The sequence below is a fragment of the Penicillium rubens genome (assembly GCF_028828025.1).
Source record: "Penicillium rubens strain IBT 27055 chromosome Unknown utg000003l_segment0_segment0, whole genome shotgun sequence".
NCBI classification, from domain to species: domain Eukaryota; kingdom Fungi; phylum Ascomycota; class Eurotiomycetes; order Eurotiales; family Aspergillaceae; genus Penicillium; species Penicillium rubens.
The window spans coordinates 2221565-2239209 of NW_026890601.1; the positions used below are offsets into that span (position 1 = coordinate 2221565).

Here is a 17645-nt window from a genome sequence, read left to right on the forward strand (position 1 = left end):
GAAAAAGAAAAGTCCACGCCAGGGCAGAGTATCATGGGCGGGAGAGTAGACGAGCAGCCGGACTACACTGCCACGTATTTGGCGCCCCAGCAGTGTAGCAACCTAGTTCTCGGCTTTCTTGGTAGCCTTCGTTCTCAACTTCATCATCAAGAACACCAACCCGTAGATACCAAGCACGAACAACGCAACGAGGCCAGCATTTCTCCACCCAAAGTACTCCTCTGCGAGGTTCAGAGACTTTAGGTAGTCTCCACCAGTGGTGTACTGGCAAACCTGGCAATCGGCATTCGCGCTCGGGTTGAGGAGGTTCGTTCCTACCCCCATGCCTTGCTGGTAGGTGGCAAGGTATTCACCACAGGTTTGATTGACTGGTGGGTTAAACAAGGCGACCTCATCAGGAGTACAAGTGACGGGCTTGGACCATGTGGTAAAAACAAGCAGGGAGCTCATGAGATAGTTGAAAGGGTCGATATAGTACATCCTGGAGTGGCTCCGGTTAGAAACAGGAATGATACTCCCAGATGCCCATGAGCAAGTAATGCTTACCAATATTTCCAAAACGGTTCAATCTGGCTATATGGCACCATGACACCACAAAACGAGACAAGTGTCGTGATGACGAGCGGGTTGACAAGCGATGCGAAGACCGCATTAGGAGCGTAGGCGGCAATCATCTGGCCGATACCGGTGTAAAGGCACTCGTACATTACCTGGAGTTCTTGTCAGTCGTCTCGTTCAAACACCGCACTCAGCAACACAGAGATAGACTTACCACTACAAAGAAGACACTGCCGGCATTTCCGGGCGCAGTAGGCAGCCCGCAAGTAAAGTACCAACAAAAGTAATAAAGCAAGGCGCAGACAATTAGGTATGGGATCTCCGAAATGATCAAACCCGCAACGAACGGAGCCCAGTGATACATTTTGCTTTTCTTCTCACGCGTCTCGTATAAGTCACGACGGTCGATGAAAAGAGGCTGCAGTTGGGAGATCACTCCAGGCGCAACAAAAATGAAATTGAAGACAGTGAAGAGGTTTTTCTGTAAGTCTGTGAGGCGATCCCCGATCATCCAGAATGAGAAGCCATTGAGTAGCGCAAGGCTTATATGTAGGGCGAACTTGTTGTCGATATATTCGGTATTTCGGAACAGCGAGACGTTCATGCGGTGGGTTACGAGCTTGACCTGAGTCCACATCGAAGCTGCAAACTCGTGCCCGTCGTCAACGGTTCCTGATGGCCTAGCGGCCGCTTCCGTAGCCATAGCATCAAGCTCAGTTGTGAGCTGGTCGTGCTCCGGTGACTCCAGCCAGATCTTATTCCAGTCCGCATTTTCAGAGGCAGCACCCGATACCACGTCAATCATATGCTCAGCAGGGTTGGCTTCGGGCGGACAGGGTGCTCCATGCCGGGCAAAATAGGCCTTGACAGTGCTAGCGTTATCACCAATATCGCCGAAGTAAACCGTTTTCCCACCCTTGGCGAGCAATAGGAGTGTATTGAATTGCGCAAAAAGCTGAGCCGACGGCTGGTGGATGGTAACCAAAACGGCCTGTCCGGCCTCGGCGAGTTTCCGTAGAAAGCGGACGATATTGAATGCAGCCTGGCCGTCGAGGCCGGACGTAGGTTCATCTAGGAAGATGAGAATACTAGGCTTTGCGACTAGCTCGACTGCAATAGTAAGACGTTTGCGCTGCTCAACGGACAAGCCAGCACCCGGACGACCAACCAGCGTAAACTCGAGATCTCGTAGCTCAAGGAGGTCAATGATAGTGTCCACGTAGCGTAGTTTCTCATCAATAGGTGTGTCGCGGGGCTGGCGTAGAAGGGCGGAGAACTCGAGGGCTTCGCGGACGGTTGCTAAAGACTCGTGCACGTCTAACTGTTCGACGTACCCAGCGGAGCGTTGAAAAGATATAGGAATAGGTCGACCATCAACCAACACCGATCCATGGATGGTTCCATCAGTCTTACGCTGGGCAAGAACGTCGAGCAGAGTGGTCTTGCCAGCACCTGAAGATCCCATAAGCGCACCGAGCATGCCTGGCTTCACGTATCCTTGCACATTATCAAGGAGAACCCGATCTCCGGAAGATGTTTTGACAGTATAAGTAAGGTTCTTCCAGGTGAAGATGCTTCGGTTGCCGTTGAGTTCCTTTCCGATAGTCTCCTGCGAGGTGTTTGCTTCAGAGTTTGGCAGAGTCTTCATGGACTGTGATTCCTCATCACCGAGAAGCAGATGCTTCGACTTATATTGCTGCTCTCGGGGAACAAGTAGGCTGCGAGCACCCTCCCCGGGTAATTTCCACCGGGAGGTGAAGAAGATGGTAAGGGCAACGAATAGCACCCACCACGCGCAGATGATGCCAAAGTTGCGCCAGACATGGCTATGGCTGAATGACATGGATGCGAGATACTCACGGCCGGTGACACTTGTTGCACCAGGTGAAGCACCGCCAACACCAGCACATGATTGACCACCTTCACCATTGGTATAACCGGGCCCGTTTGGTATGAGATTTGGTCCAACACAGGGGATAATCGACGAATGAAACTCGTTACCAAGAAGAGCTTCAAATCCATATGCCATGGGGTTGATCCAAAATAGCCACACAAACCAGGGATGCATCTCAGGCTTGATGATCATATAGCCCGTGTAGACGAAACATGAGACAATCGTCAGACCGGAGACCTTGGTTGCGGCGTCAAAGGTGGGGAAGGCGGCACCAATCAGTCGAAAGAGGGCTGTCATGGACATGGCTGTCATGAAATTGGTGATCCAGTAGGTGAAAAAGGCTTCGGCAGTGCGGTTCAAGCCAACCATGAAATAGAGAACGAGGCCGAAGTGCGACACTTGGAACAATAGGATGGGAAAGTCTGCCACGATCTGAGAAATGCAGATGGCCGCAGGATGATATAGAGCAAATGAACGGTGCTTGGCTAGAATAGGTCTGCCAGTAAACGAGTCTGTGACTTCCGAGAGAGCGATGAGGGCGTTATACAGGATGGAGAAGAACAGAGCACCACCCTTGAGGAACAGACCAATGGAGTTATCTGGGGCGTTGTAAAAGAGAGATCCGCCTAGCAGGGCCTGGATGACTGTAGCACCTTGCTTCATGGCCAAAGTTGCTTTATCACCCCACATGATTTGGTATTGCCGGGTGACCGAGGCTTTGACCTGAGAAAGGAAGTCTGTGGTGACCGGCGACTTCTCGCGCACTCCATGATGTTTCTCCCGAGCCACCATCTCTTTGAAGATAGCCGTGTTCTCCGCCGCCTCTTTGCTTTGTGCATAGGAGCATTCGGCCTGAATTTCAGATTTGGAAGAGGATGACTCGTAGGCAGAACGGATTGCATCAGAAGTCCGCGGGAATGTGCTTTCATAGCCTGGTGCAATGATGCGCTCCGTAGGAACGGTCACGCCAGTCAAGAAATCTGCCCGGTTGGAACCAGAGTCACGCCTAAACCCAAGGTTTTCCATAAAAGGCACTGCATTCCGTTGTGGACCGTAGAAGATCTGCTTGCCCTCGTCTAGGACGAGCACCTTGTCAAAATTCTCGTAGATGCCATTTCCTGCCTGATATAGGGTGACGATAGTGGTGAGTCCAAAGACGTCAGTCATCGTTCTCATTGCCTTGGTCCACTCTAGAGCCGTGCTAGCGTCGAGACCGCGCGTGGGGTTGTCCCAACAAAAGACGCTTGCTCGAGTTGTCAAGCACTCAAGGATGGAAACGCGTTTTCTCTCTCCTCCAGAGACTCCCCGGGTGAATGCGTCTCCCACTTTGGTAGATTCAGTGTGTGAGATTCCCACTGACCGCAGAAGAAATTTCTTGTTGAGTTCAGCGTATTCCTCCGCTGACTTTATTCCTGGCGGTAGCTGCGATGGGACCTTCATACGGGCGGCGAAATCGATGGTCTCGCCGACAGTCAATGTCGGAAAGAAAATTTCCTCCTCCGAGTTCATGATAATCTGACCACGGTATTGCTTGGCCTCTTCGGCAGACATGTTTCCGAAGGCAATATCGCCGCTAACCTCAGCATAGCCACGACGGTTGTTCGAGAGCATGTTGAGCAACGTTGTGCACCCTGATCCCGGGCGGCCGAGGACAAGCAGCATCTCTCCCGGTTTAACGCAGCCATGAGAGTTGTGGAGGATTGTTTTCATGGGAGATTTGCTACCGTGATTTCCGAAGAGATTGAATTGCGAGAGGACATTCTCGTTGAACGTAGCGTCACTGCTGACGCCTTTGACAGTGAGGTTCTGCCAAGTGACTCCAAGTTTGCGGGCTTTCTCGCCATTTTGTTCGTCTCGCTCTTTCAAGGCTTGCAGTTCGTCGGCCATATGCCATGTTGCCTGGGTCCCGGGAAACACATCTCCTGTCGGATATTGGGCCTCGATTTCTCGTGTTTCATCTGGTAATTTCTCCAGGTTGGAAATATCTTCGATGTTGCTGTCGGTACTTGATGTGGAGAGAGCCATCTGCAGACCCTTGCAGTCTTGTCACTGCAGCAGTAGGGGGAGAGGTTCAGGAAGATCTATATGGAGTGAGTCAGAAGGCCGGCAGCTGTATGAAGGAAGTAACCTACAAACAAAATGTAGCAGGATAAATAGAAGAGATAGACAAATAGAGGCTGGGGCAAAGCTGTTCAAATAACATTGTTCTGGCGCGTCTGGCCACTCCATGCAGGTACAAATTTGAGCTTGAGTAGATCCACCGTAATCATTCCGCCTCTGAAAATCCTTTAATGATCACCCAAAAATCAGTGATAGGGTATTCAAAAGTAGTTGTGCGGCAGAGGATGATGAATAAACCATAAGAATGAGGACGCGAGTCTTCCTTTACCCAAGGACTGGCGATTACTCAACCAGCTCAAGTTAACTCGTAAGTTGAACTCCGGTATCAACTTCTACAGGGTCCATTTCTACAATATCTCAAGTCCTATAGTAAGAATAATTGGCCGCTTATTCTTAGTGGTCTTCTTAGTGGTCTTCTTCGATAGCCTTTTATATGTCTTTTTAGTGGTCTTTTTTGGTGATCTCCTTAGGCCGTCTCTCTAGATATCTAGTTATATAAATATTTTCTCCTTAGTTCCTTTCGTACATAGTAGAAAAGGGCTGAAGCAAGGCTTAATTTAGAAAAGGGAACTTTCCTATGTACAGCCTTTGATATCGCAACCTCCACAATATCTAAACTTCTATAACGCCAATCTCTATCAATTTCCATGGTTAATAATACATGTATATAGTTTGATGCAATGTTCTGCTAGCAAAATACGATATGACGACTGGTGGCTATATACACTTGCCGTAGGCGTATTTCCGATTATTCAACATTGCCGCATCGCCACCTGGGCGCATTTAAGGTCCCATGATGAATAATCTATATTGATAGCCCTGGAGATCTTCATGTGCATGCTGGGGCCTTTAATTAATTTTACCCACTGGATTCCTTTCGTGTCATCATAGGCGCAAATCCCATGGAAGAAAAACACAAGGCAGGCGTGCGGAAGAAAGGGCGCCCCCGCAAATTTGAAAGCCAACAAGCACTAGATGTGAGTGAAATCTAAAGAACAGATGAATTTGATGACTGATTCTTCTCAGAGGCGCCGCGAACAGCTACGCGTGGCACAGCAGGCTTATCGTGCGCGAAAAGAGAACACCATTGGCGACCTGCAGGATCGTGTCCACGAGCTTGAGACTGGCATAGAGCAGCTTAGCCAGTCCTTCCTCAAATTCAGTGATCTCCTTTTGGAAACTGGTCTCCTTGGAAAGCATTCACATGTCACGTCAGCCCTCCGAAAAATAACCCAGCAACACCTTTCGCTTGCTGAGACTGGATGTGCGAGCCCTGATGAAGGGGCTCTCAACAAGGCTGTTGGCGCCACTTCACCCACTGCCATTGACAAGGATGAACGACGCAGTGACAGTCCCACAAGGGTGCCGTCAAATGAAAGTGCTCCTACCGCACTCTCATCAAACCCGATAGGACGGGCTGAGCTGCCGCCCTTGTATACACAAGCGTCCCTCTACCAAGGCCAACTGACGCCCCAGTTCAGTTTTTTCATGGCTCCGCTCACTAATGAGCCACCCATTCCGCTATCATCACCATCAGGTCGCTCCCCAGCCATTGCTCTCGCTAGCTCTATGAAGGAAGAGCAGTTGACTTTCTCACAGTATCTAGTAAAAGTGTGCTGTCAGAATGGGTATAAGCTCCTTGTCAACACCCCAAATGACCTGGCGAAGATTCAAGAAGTTTTCGGGACATCAATGGGTTCAACTGAGCGCGATAATTTCATCTCCTGTTTTCATGCTGGAATACATGACAAGACTGGAAGTCTCATTGATCTCATGGCCACTGCACTTGCCCCGTTGCATTTTACGAGAGATAATTATGCCCTGGGAGAGCTTGCGACTCAGACTGAAGAATTGGAATCGACCGTCGTATCCGAGGCCGGTGAATGGTTAGATGCCAGTGGTGTACAGAAATTCCTCAGCGAGAGGGGATTTTGCGACCAGGAGAATAGCCGCCCATTTTCTCACTCAAGTCTTGTTTCGTCGCTTCATGTTACGGCCCTTGTTCAGTGTGAGTATCTGTTGAGAGATGAACTGGATTCGAAAAGCTAATGAATATAGACCTCGCTACTGAGTGCATTTGCTTCGGACATGGTCCTGCATTTCGACGCCAGACTGTTGAGACTGCATTGCGCCTTGCAGGAAAACTATGAAGTTTTCTTATACCCTCTGCGTGAATTTTATAATGGTTTGTTTTGGAGTTCGGCTGTAGAAACCGTTTATGTTATTGATAATGAAATTCATCGCGAGACTAGCATTCGGCTGGTAAATTCGAGAATACTATTCAACCTTTTGTTCACTAAGCGTGCCAGAGAGTTAGGCTCATTACGTTGGTAGACACGTTCTAGCATCAAGTGGGAATGTTTCACTTTGATACTTTGATGTCAATTATTTCCCGCTCTTTGACTGCGTACTCTAAATAACCAAACAAGCAAAGCAAGAGGATCAGACTAAGTGGCCACAGACGATACTACATTACCTATTTGCTTTCCTGCACTATTTCCTTTGACCACATCTTTCTCGCTTTGTCAAGAATAGACTTCCGGACTTCTTTTTTCTCGAGGCCGACCATCTTTTTGGAGACGTTCTCCAGCATATATCTCCATCCAACGAGGTTCAAAAGCCAAATCACCCAGGCATTGGTCCCTTTCCACAGGACCTGCCCTTTCCCATATCTAGGACTCTTAGCCAATATAGCTTGAACAACCTGTTTGGCAAACACTTCCGGCTTCATGCTATTTCTGGCATGGTTTCGACTCCACTCCCTGATACCCTCTAACGCAGCAGTGTAGATACTCTCGGGGCCAAAAGAGATACTGTCGGGAGAAATGAGATTGGTTGAAACTTCACCCATAAATAGGGTAACAACCTTGATACCAAGTGGGCTAAGTTCGACCCGGAGTGTGTCGCTGTAAGAAGCCACGGCTGCTTTCGAGGCATTGTATGCGGCCGAAAAAGCAAATGGAAGCCGTGCAAGAACTGATGAAGTATTGATGATTACTGGCGGCGTAGATGAATTGCTAGCTGAGGCTAGGAGAAGAGGAGTAAACGCTGAGACCATATCGAACAGGCCAAATACGTTGGTATCGAACATTCCACGTATACGGGCAGGATCGGCTTCGATTGCCGGAGCTTCATACACTGACAGAAAAATGCGGTCAACATAGGCGAAACGGTGAAAGTGACAGAGTGTCGCAGGGTATGGGGAAGAACGGAACATGACATACTTGAGCCAGCATTGTTAAACAGCATATCTAGTTTGCCGTCAGTCCGCTTGGAGATCTCATCCCTCAATGCTGCGATGCTCTCCGAGCTTGTCACGTCTAGGACATATGTTTCAATGCCTTTTTGCGCTAACTCGGATAGAGAATTGGTGGATCGAGCAGTTGCAAAGACTTGCATGCCATGAGAGTGAAATTCAAGGGCGAGAGCATGACCAACCCCACCTGGGGAGCAACTGCACAGATCAGCATTGTCAGCCTATGATGCTTTGGGGAGGGAAAGATAGAGGAGATCCCCTTTCTGCAACGAACCCAGTGATCAGAATGGAGCGTTTAGATGAAGATGCCATACTGTGTGGGCCTTGGCACGAAGTGAGGCTGGGGTATGGAAGTCCAAGTGAACTAATATGCTAGATCACTCTAACAATTAAAATACTGGTAGTTACTGATATATATGTATCCATCTTGAAAATACTTTCTTCAAGCTAAGCGATTTGGCGCGTTGTGTATATCGGCATGTTACGGTAATCAGTTCGCCACTGAAACTCCGAAGCTTGTCGGCCTTGATTACTGAACATCATACATTACTCCCTTCGTGGTCCATGGGCTATCATTTGGGATGAATAATCAACACTTCCGATGAACCTTGGAATGTCACAAGCTGTACACTATCGAGCAATTTTGCTCAAAAGATAATCCTGTAGTTTACCAGCCTATACGTGATACTGAGGCAATGAATACAAAGATGGCGCGGAGACAGCAATTGTAAAGACGGGATAATTAGCAAATAAATTAATAATAAGGCAATGTCTTGTCCCTATGATACGCAATTCCGCGATGATGTCAATAAAGTGATTTTCCATTATGCCTCCATGTTCTTGCCCACAATAGTCCCAGTGTGCCGACGCTGGCAAGCGAGTTGAATTGCATCAAAGACGACCAATTCCACTGATATCTGATCACGCCAGCCTTTTAATATTAAGGCGACAAGGCGAAATAATCGACGATATGTTTTCTCCGTACAGCCACGACGAGTGAGTTACAAGCCGTAAGAAAGAATAGCGCGCTACATATGACTCGATGTAAGTAACTGATATCCCAATGGAACGGTTCTGCAAGTGGAAAGTGAATGGACGTCGATCATGATACTAGCTTCTAATACGTACCATTCAATTGCTGCCAATGTAATGATACACTGAGATGAACCTAGACTTGGAGTATATTCGAGCGGCGAAGAGAAAGCATCAGCTTGTGCGGCAAGTACTGTGAGCCAAAGAGAAGTCCAAAGTATCTCTACTGTTGGAATCACAAATTGACGCTCAAATTGAGGAATGTAAACTGGGGCCAGGGCAAGGTAAGGAGCGGCAAGACTGAAGGTGCATATTGCGACAGCAAAGGCATACAGAGTGGGAATGGTGAACAATAATGTGCATAACACTGTTAAGAGTGAGTACCTTTTTTTCCCAGTAGTAGAGGTAAGGGGGTTGACAAACTGTATACTGAAGTACCACAAACGGCGATTGCCAAAGTTGTTTGGACGATACGAGCCACACGATACCAGGGAATGTTCAATGCCATCGTGTAGAGAGAGCTCAGTTGGGAAACATGCATCCCCCAGCTCGCTTTGAAAATATCCCTCCACAGTAGGATTGCCATCTCTTTTCAATTCTCGAACTTCCGAGTGACAGGAAGCCAAGACTCGAACATCTTTTCGGGGGGATTATTGATCACGCCGAATGCCACCTAGGTATCGAGCAGTACCCAGGCTTGTTGGTATCGGCCTAAATGGATCGTCAACATCCACTTCAGATGCTGGTCTAATCTGTTCAAAACCTAATCTTTAGGATTCTGCATTAGTTAACTCGTTACCGAAAGGAGGTAGGCCTGGATTTACAGGTACCGACTAGGCCAGTCCAGTTCATTGAGGCGTGATATATTTTGGAATTGGTGAATTTGAAGTTAACACGGAAAGTCAAAGTATATTGGTACTTGAGACATAAGCTGACTATCTAAATAGGGCGTAGGTACGTACGGGGTGAATAATCTGGTGAACATCCAGATCCGCATACCTGCCTTGCGCCAGATAATCACCGAGAACACATACAACACCCACGTAGTGGGAATCCACACCCAAAGTTGGCTTTGAGAAGTCAGTAGGCGCCGTCATATAGACTCGGTCTATTTTCCGTCGCCCACAGTTGCCCTATCTCACTCCCAAACGGAGGAGGGATCATTCCATTGATCCTCCAGAGTCTCCTTTCGGTCTCGTCGATGTGGAACTCCCAGTCATAACCCTTGTCGGCAACATGGGGCTTCAAAACCTTTTCAATCGCGTCGGTGGTGCGCTTATAAGCGTGGTCCTCATTTTCAATTCGGACAGCAATGTGTTCGATTGCGATTCGAATAAACGGGTTCTCGGTTCTTCTTTCTCCGCCAACCCAGATATCTTCAGTCGAGAGTTTGATAAAGTTGACAACCACGTAAAAAGGAGGAAGACCGATCCCAGTGTATATCTTCATCACGTCCTTGGCCAGGGCTTGCTTTGAGCTGGCATCCTCAAAAGTGCCGGGAGGGTGGAAAATGAGCCAAAGTGGCATTCTGATTGTAATTGAGAATGGCTGAGGATAGACTCAAGGGACGCGATGGAAAGGAAAGAGGAAAAAAAAACCAAAAAAACCAGGATTTGCGATCAAATGCTGACGGTTTGTCTGATTTTGGTAGACGAGATCCGGTCTTTTACAAGTAAACAACTTCTCTATAAAGACGCAGCATCCCATCGTGCTATGTAACGTTTCTGCCTCTTTTTGATAACTCAACATTCCGAAATTAGTAAATAGCGGATTTTCGGATGGCACACGGCTACATAATAATTACCGTTTTATTTCATGCCAGGGTCTAGTCAACCACGAGAATTCATGACAATTTCCCAAGATTTGAACTCGCGCAGCCCTGCAGAGTTAGTATCGTTGGTTAGAAGTCTCAATCATTATATAGTAGGTAGGTAAATGAACCAAGCAGGATTTCATGGAGCCCTCTAGCTAGGGCTGCCCAGGTCAGTGGACGCATCGGCCAGATGAGTAATCGCGACGACGCGCCGAGCCCCCGACGTCGGACTATTCAGGGCCCTGCTCAATTTTACTCTGAGATCAAAAAGCGGCAAGAGGTGATATTGTAAATGGATGGTCCAGGATGGCGAAGAGCGGAGGGACAAGCGGTGCTATCTACTCCGTATGCAGGAGTAGGTTGAATAGCTCGGGAGATCAAAATACTACAGGAGCAATAAGGGGCGACATAATTAACCCGATTAGGAAATGATGTGACCACTCTGTCGGTCCAGTCATTCTCTCCCTTTGCTTTCCACCAATGTCCTTTGTCAAATGTCTAACATGAATTGGTTTTAACACACAGGTTCTGCCGTGTCACTTACAAGATATGTACTGGTCCTAAGGTCCGGCATGCCACATGAATATTATCAGAATGACAGCACGAGGCTGACAGATGCCACCCCACCCTGCACTAATTTTATTCATGAAAAATACATCTCCAGCCAGTGAAACCATCGCATACTGTCCACTAAAGTGGGTCCCATAGACAGGCCCATGCCCAACGAGGAAACTTGGAAAGATAGCTTCTGTTTTCCTTAGGTGACTTGGCAGCCATATGTCAATCTTTGCCCCGTTCTGTGAGCCCCTCGCAACATTGTTCAGCCACGGTGGAGATTCGGTGAATAGATTCCTGCGCTAAATGATCCGATGGTCTGGAGGGTGGGCCCCAAACCACATGGCACATACTGGAGTCATCGGTTAAGCGAGTCAAGGCTTCCCAGTGACCTGGGTAGGAACATGGGATCACCAGCTCGTGCGCGCTATTGAGCAAACTATTCGAACCTTGTGGGGATTTCGCATGAATCACCTACCCAGGCTGGGTTTTGCCACGCGTGAAATTGTTCTCCGCAGTTTGTGCGGACATTGAGACCGTATTCAAATGAATTTGTCCCCGCTCCCTGTCTCCGACAAGGATTTTCCTGTCCTGGTATCAGATTCACTTTCCCGGTACCCTCGACCCCAAGTTCAATGCAGTGAGCTGCATCGATCCGAGGCCACTGTGCTACCGCTACATTAGGCATGATCGATTTAAACATCTACACATAGCCTAGACGCTCGTTTTACAATTACCCTCGCTACATTCGCCCCTTGACTTCGATATTCAATATGCACGATTCGATTTACGCATTGCTTCCTCGGGATGATGATAATGGGGCCTCTCACGGCCGACGGGCATTGGTGGTGACCGCGGTGCTAACCACCATCTCAATCGTCATTGTCGCAATGCGGTTTTATGCACGACTTGGATTGATGAAAATCACCGGTCGTGAAGATTGGGCTATTCTGATCTCGTTGGTATGCCCTCAAAGAACCACATCTAGTGCTAGATGAGCAGCTCACTAATAAACCGAAACTGCAGATATTTTCCATTATCTACCTCGCACTCGTTGCTGCCCGTAAGTTCACGATGCGTCGGAGAAGTAAAGAACCACCCCACTAATATGGACGACAGAATTACATTATAAGATGGGTGTCCACTCAGCACTTATTTCCAGTCATGTTTTGCAGCAACAACTTAAGGTACCCTTTATTCTTGGCATATTTTCTTTGTTGACAAACTAACCTGACTTCTTCTCAGTGTTTGTGGGCTGCAATTCCCATGTACAACGCCAGCTTGGCATTCACGAAATTCTCCATTCTTTTTCAATATCTGCGCATCTTTCCCGGCAAACCTTTCCGCCTCGCCTGTTATGCCATGATGGCAATCGTGGCTACCTACTCGTCATGGGCCTTCGTGAGCGGCTTTGTGAACTGTGTCCCCGTGGCCAAATTTTGGAACAAGGACTTGCCCGGCAACTGTCTCAGCTTCGAGGCTCTCTGGTTCTTCAATGCTTCAATGAACATTATTACCGATATAGCGCTACTGGTATTGCCCATGCCGCTCCTTTCCAAGCTACAGCTGCCCCGCACGCAGAAGATCGCCCTAATGGGCGTCTTCGCGATGGGTATTTTAGTTGTGGTCACCAGCGTCCTCCGGCTATCTAGTCTACGCGAAGTAGCAAAAAGCCCCGACACTTCCTGTGCGTCACTTTCGTGTCTCCCGAGCCATGGATCCAAAAGCTAATCCACCAAATAGATAGCAATGTCGGAGCCGCCTACTGGACAGCCGCAGAATGCAACGTCGCCATCATGTGCTCCTGTCTCCCATTCTTGCGACCAATTATCAGCCGCATCTTCCCCAGGCTTCTCTCCGCAGGAAGCTCGAATCGCTATGCTGCCAACAAAACCACAGTCACGAACCTCACCGGAACTCGCAATCTAACACGCCATACTCAGCTGTATAGCCAGAACCAGGATAAGGACTATGACATGTATTCGATCAATGTCAAGCCTGGTGACCACTCCAGCCACAGTTCGCTTGGCGGTATCGAGGTTACCACCGAGATGAGTGTTATGCAGGAGACAACTTCGAAGAAGAGCAGCGAGCGTACCCTTGTTATGGATGCTTGATGACTTTTGTTTATCCCTTCTCTTCGTTGTACATATATTTGTTCGGATATACGCCCGACCTTTTGTTGTTTATTCTCTATGATTGCGTTGGGGCGATATTCTTTGGGGCAACTTCTCTTTCTTTTTTACGTATGGGCTTGGGTTCGGTACTTTGATGTATATATTTGGGGGTTGGGTGGCCAACTGATAATTCTGTCATTTCCGATCTTTCTTTAATAATGTCATACATAGGATTTGCATACCTAGGTAGGTCATTCCTCAATCAAAAGACGTCGCCAAAGTAAGATGCCGTAAGAATGAAAACGCAAAGGATGCTGGATACTGTGGACGATACCGCTAGTGGGCCCGTCCAGTGGCTATGCCCTTTTTACTATACATATCTGCATATAATTGGGCTGTAGTAGTGTGATAAAAGTATGCCGGTCACTGCAAATTCAGTTAGATACATGCCTACACTCTGTTATTAGCTTTAGCGATGGTAAGATGTGTATCAAATGAGGGTAATATTCAGGGCTTGATCTAAGAAATCTATCTCTAAAAATATTAAAATTAAAATAAAACAACCGAGTTGATCCAAATCAAGTAACGTGTTCCTTCTCTTCCTCCTTCGGAATTCTTACCCAAACAACCGTGACCAACGCAGCAAGCAACTGTGCCGCAAGAGCAAACCACCAAATAGCGCGCAGCCCATCAAGACCAATTTCCCCCGACGGGCCTCGATCAACACGGGTCCCAATAGCATCAGCAACACTCGTCATAATCGCCGATGAAAGATTCTGATTCGTAACCAACAAAGCGCCCGCACTCCCCTGATACGACCGCTCAACATTACTAGTAATGAAGATCGAAGCTGCCGCAAAAGCAAGGTCAGGCCCAAAGGTCACCAGCGAAATACCCGGGAACGAAAGCGCCCAGTAAATGGTGTTGGCAGTCTGCGGCAGGAAAAACGCCGGTCCAAGCGTGAAGGCTAGCATGGATACCGCGTAAATATAGTGACCGGGGACGAGGTGCAAAGTGCGGGCAACGATCAACGTCGCCAGGACACCGACAAGTGCGTTAGGGATATGATACAACGCGACAGCAATGGGACTAGCGTGTTGAATACGCAGCCAGAACTGAATGGCGTAGAACTGCCAGCAGCCGAAGAAGGACCCGAAGCCAAGGAAGTACGCGATCATCAACGGAGTGAAGCCCGGTGTGCGCCAGAGACGATTAGGGATGAGAGGGCGAGTTGCATTGCGCTCCGCGAAGAAGAGTCCGACGAAGAGCAGGAAGCTCACGATGATTAAAACGTAGGTGTAAGGAGACCACGAGGCGACGGGGCCCTGAGTTAGCCCAAACAGGAGACACACGCAACCACCGGCCGCGCAGAAGCCGCCGATATAGTCGAATTGCTTGATGGACGGGGCTTCCTTGCCGGAGGCATCGGCCATAGGTCGGAGGGGTGGGATAGCGAACCAAGCTGCCGCACACAACAACAGGCAGATAATGGCGTTTGAGCCGAAGATCCACGGGAGGTGTTGGTACAAGGCTCCGCCTTGGATTGCGCCGAGAGAGAACCCGAACGGGGCGGTAGCGGCCATTGCTGAGAACACGCGGTTCTTGCGAACACCGGGTGTGTAGACGCGGCCGAGGATGCTCATGCTTCCTGAGACGAGGACGCCGATGGCGAGACCCTGCATGGCGCGCATGACGAAGAATAGGACATAGCGGGATGGGTGAAGGGTGAATGCGCCGACTAGGTTCCATGCGGCGAGCCAGGCAAAGGCTCCGACCATGAGGAGCTTTGGTGGCATTAAGTCTGTTAGCGAGCCGGAGATGATGACCGATAGGCCGTTGGCTGTGTTGAAGGCGCCGACGACCCAGGGAAGCTCGGTGTTCGTGATGCCGAGGGCTGTTTTGATTTGTTCTTGCGGGGCGAGCATGTCGCCTAGCAGGAAAGAGAAGAGCATTAGGCCTGCTGAGCAGACGAAGATGAGGATTAGCTCGGCTGTGAAGCTCGAGAGCTCGGGCGGGATGCCTTGCTTGGTGCGGGTCGGAGATCCCGATTCTTCGTCAGAGCTATCCGGATGAGAGCGGGATACTGAGTCTGCATGTTTTCTGTTCTTCATTTTGCTTGTTGTGTCGAGGGCGTAGCTCTCGTTGTTTTCATGGCCCAGGCCATTGATAGAAAGGTCTTGAAGGGCGATTTTGTCCACAATCTTGGTGTTGCCCATCAATGGATCCGGGGTTTGTGCCCCGGTCGCTGGTGTTGAGTATGTCCTTGTGTAGGACATTGAAGAGCGACTGGATACTGGTGCTGAATCCCCATCTTGACCTTCTGGACGGGTCTGATCTAGATGGTGGGGCTCATTCGAACGAGAGTCTGCACCCGCGTGCGGTTCAAATGACATTGTCAATTTACCAGAAATCTGACAGTCCTAATGGTGCTATGAGAGCAGTTTAGGGGTTGAAGAAGAGGGAGAGAGGGAAAGTAAAAAAAAAAAAAGTAGAGGATGGCGAAAAACGGCTAAATTGATGATAACATGGAGTGGAGTTGGTGGAGTTTTTTTTTATCCAAAATAAGGTCAGGCTTCTACTTTCAACTACAAAGTACGTACCTAGATACGATGTACAACGATGTATAACATCTACGACCTATAACGTACAACATACAAACGTACCTCCTGCATATCAATGATTCAAATCATCATGGGCATCGGAATCCCTTGCGGAAGCTTGCGTACACTCTTAAATAGTGGATCTAGTTCTTGTTTCGAGAACGACAGGTATGTGTATCGTCATGTCTAGAAATTTCGTTCTAGCGTGAAGATCTCTGAATAGTTCATTCTCATATTGACACTCGAGATCTTTCACTTCGCTTCTGTTCAGCTAGAAAAAAAAATATGACGAGGAACGTGGCAATTACTTCCAAAGTACGTGGGAGCAGTAGATCTACTCCCGAGACCATGTCTGGAATGTCAAATTCCACTAGAGAATGAATTGCGAATCCATTGTAAATCAATGTCGCCAGCCTTGATCGTCAGTGATTGACATGATAATTTGATGCCCAAGCTCTTCCTACGAGGCTTTTATCCAATCGGATGCACGGCATGGCGGAATCCGATTTCCGAGGCCGAAGGGAGTCAACGGGACCTTGCATCAGGCTGATCTTCGGTTATTATCAGACCGCTATTCCGTGATGATCATTGGGGATCCTTCTGATCTACTAATCTTTAGGGTCTTAGATCCTATGGAGTCTGAACTTGGATGTTCGACTAAGCTCTGTAGATCAGGATCTCCCTACATGCATCCAACGTCATATCGTGCATACCTAGGTACCCTCCTCCCCTTTCTGAGATGAGTCTGGACCCTGCAGTCCAGCCTACTAATTTTGAGGTTTGCAAAATTGGGCCGAAACGGAAAATCCAAGTCATTGCTCTTTCATTCGTGAGTGCTAAATTTATATGCATGCGTCGTTATATGCTTATTTGCCGAACACCTTGTAGCGACCTTCAATAGGAGCGAACACCTTCTCACCAGGCTCAGAAGTGGGAACACCAAAGACCAGCTGGGCATCCAACTTCCAGGAAGCGGGGAGGTCCCAAGTCTTGGTAATCGGCTCATCGATGAGGGGGCTGTAGTGCTGAAGGTTGGCGCCGAAGCCCTCGGACTCAAGAGCAGTCCAGACTTTGTGATAGTTAGTTTGAAGTTACTTGTTTCTGACCAAAGGCGTGAAGAAAAGTACATACCAAGGTATTGAGACATAGCATTCGACTCCTGGGCAAAAGGGTCGAACTTGTCGGCGTAGATCGCGAACTTCTCCTTGATAGGAGCCAGTGACTCATAGTCCACAAAGAAAAGGACCTGGATCAATGTGTAAGCTGATGATTCGCCATTTTGACACCAAATGGAGTCATATTGGGGAGGGGAAACGCACGGTTCCATAGGCAGCGCGGAAAGCCTCCAACTTGGGCTTGGTGGAAGTCTCGAACATTTCCTTGGGGACGTGGCCAGCGGCGACCAGACCCTCCATGACATTAATGGCAATATCCCACACCTTCTTGTGCTCCTCCTTCAGCAGGAGGACAACACGGGAGGTCTGGGTGTTGAAGGAGCTGGGGACGTGGAGAACAGAGTCCTGAACAATGCGCTCAATGACGTCGTCAGAGACGGGACTCTCGGCCTTGAGGCCGTAGTAGGTGCGGCGCGACTTGGCCAACTCCAAAAGAGAGGCAGTAGCCGGGTTCTTGAATTCGGGTTGAATGGAGCCCATTGTGAAGGTGTTGAAGGGAGACAGGTGGATGATTAGTGGAGTGA

General features: G+C 48.6%; 8 protein-coding genes across 8 annotated transcripts; 2 read left to right on the forward strand and 6 right to left on the reverse strand.

Moving 5' to 3' along the window:
* Window positions 1-102: 102 nt before the first annotated feature.
* N7525_007045 (uncharacterized protein) lies at window positions 103-4477 on the reverse strand (the record flags this gene model as incomplete). The annotated part of the gene is made up of 3 exons (XM_002567566.2): window positions 103-481; window positions 547-710; window positions 773-4477. 3 exons carry the CDS (start codon window positions 4475-4477, stop codon window positions 103-105), a joined length of 4248 nt encoding a protein of 1415 aa, XP_002567612.2.
* A 998-nt stretch (window positions 4478-5475) lies between these two features.
* Window positions 5476-6723, forward strand: N7525_007046 (bZIP transcription factor; the record flags this gene model as incomplete). The annotated part of the gene is made up of 3 exons (XM_002567567.1): window positions 5476-5550; window positions 5600-6581; window positions 6632-6723. 3 exons carry the CDS (start codon window positions 5476-5478, stop codon window positions 6721-6723), a joined length of 1149 nt encoding a protein of 382 aa, XP_002567613.1.
* Window positions 6724-7049: 326 nt separating this feature from the next.
* On the reverse strand, window positions 7050-8141 carry N7525_007047 (SDR family oxidoreductase; the record flags this gene model as incomplete). The annotated part of the gene is made up of 3 exons (XM_002567568.1): window positions 7050-7711; window positions 7798-8027; window positions 8104-8141. The coding sequence occupies 3 exons, from the start codon at window positions 8139-8141 to the stop codon at window positions 7050-7052; spliced, it is 930 nt and encodes a 309-aa protein (XP_002567614.1).
* Window positions 8142-9941: 1800 nt separating this feature from the next.
* On the reverse strand, window positions 9942-10388 carry N7525_007048 (tautomerase family protein; the record flags this gene model as incomplete). The annotated part of the gene is made up of 1 exon (XM_002567570.1): window positions 9942-10388. One exon carries the CDS (start codon window positions 10386-10388, stop codon window positions 9942-9944), a length of 447 nt encoding a protein of 148 aa, XP_002567616.1.
* A 1066-nt stretch (window positions 10389-11454) lies between these two features.
* N7525_007049 (uncharacterized protein) lies at window positions 11455-11760 on the reverse strand (the record flags this gene model as incomplete). The annotated part of the gene is made up of 2 exons (XM_061213899.1): window positions 11455-11656; window positions 11708-11760. 2 exons carry the CDS (start codon window positions 11758-11760, stop codon window positions 11455-11457), a joined length of 255 nt encoding a protein of 84 aa, XP_061068330.1.
* A 242-nt stretch (window positions 11761-12002) lies between these two features.
* On the forward strand, window positions 12003-13346 carry N7525_007050 (PTH11-like integral membrane protein; the record flags this gene model as incomplete). Its single annotated transcript, XM_002567573.1, has 5 exons — window positions 12003-12191; window positions 12256-12292; window positions 12349-12416; window positions 12475-12916; window positions 12973-13346. 5 exons carry the CDS (start codon window positions 12003-12005, stop codon window positions 13344-13346), a joined length of 1110 nt encoding a protein of 369 aa, XP_002567619.1.
* Window positions 13347-13924: 578 nt separating this feature from the next.
* On the reverse strand, window positions 13925-15739 carry N7525_007051 (uncharacterized protein; the record flags this gene model as incomplete). The annotated part of the gene is made up of 1 exon (XM_002567574.1): window positions 13925-15739. One exon carries the CDS (start codon window positions 15737-15739, stop codon window positions 13925-13927), a length of 1815 nt encoding a protein of 604 aa, XP_002567620.1.
* A 1073-nt stretch (window positions 15740-16812) lies between these two features.
* On the reverse strand, window positions 16813-17601 carry N7525_007052 (nitroreductase family protein; the record flags this gene model as incomplete). Its single annotated transcript, XM_002567575.1, has 3 exons — window positions 16813-17015; window positions 17078-17192; window positions 17266-17601. The coding sequence occupies 3 exons, from the start codon at window positions 17599-17601 to the stop codon at window positions 16813-16815; spliced, it is 654 nt and encodes a 217-aa protein (XP_002567621.1).
* Window positions 17602-17645: the final 44 nt, after the last annotated feature.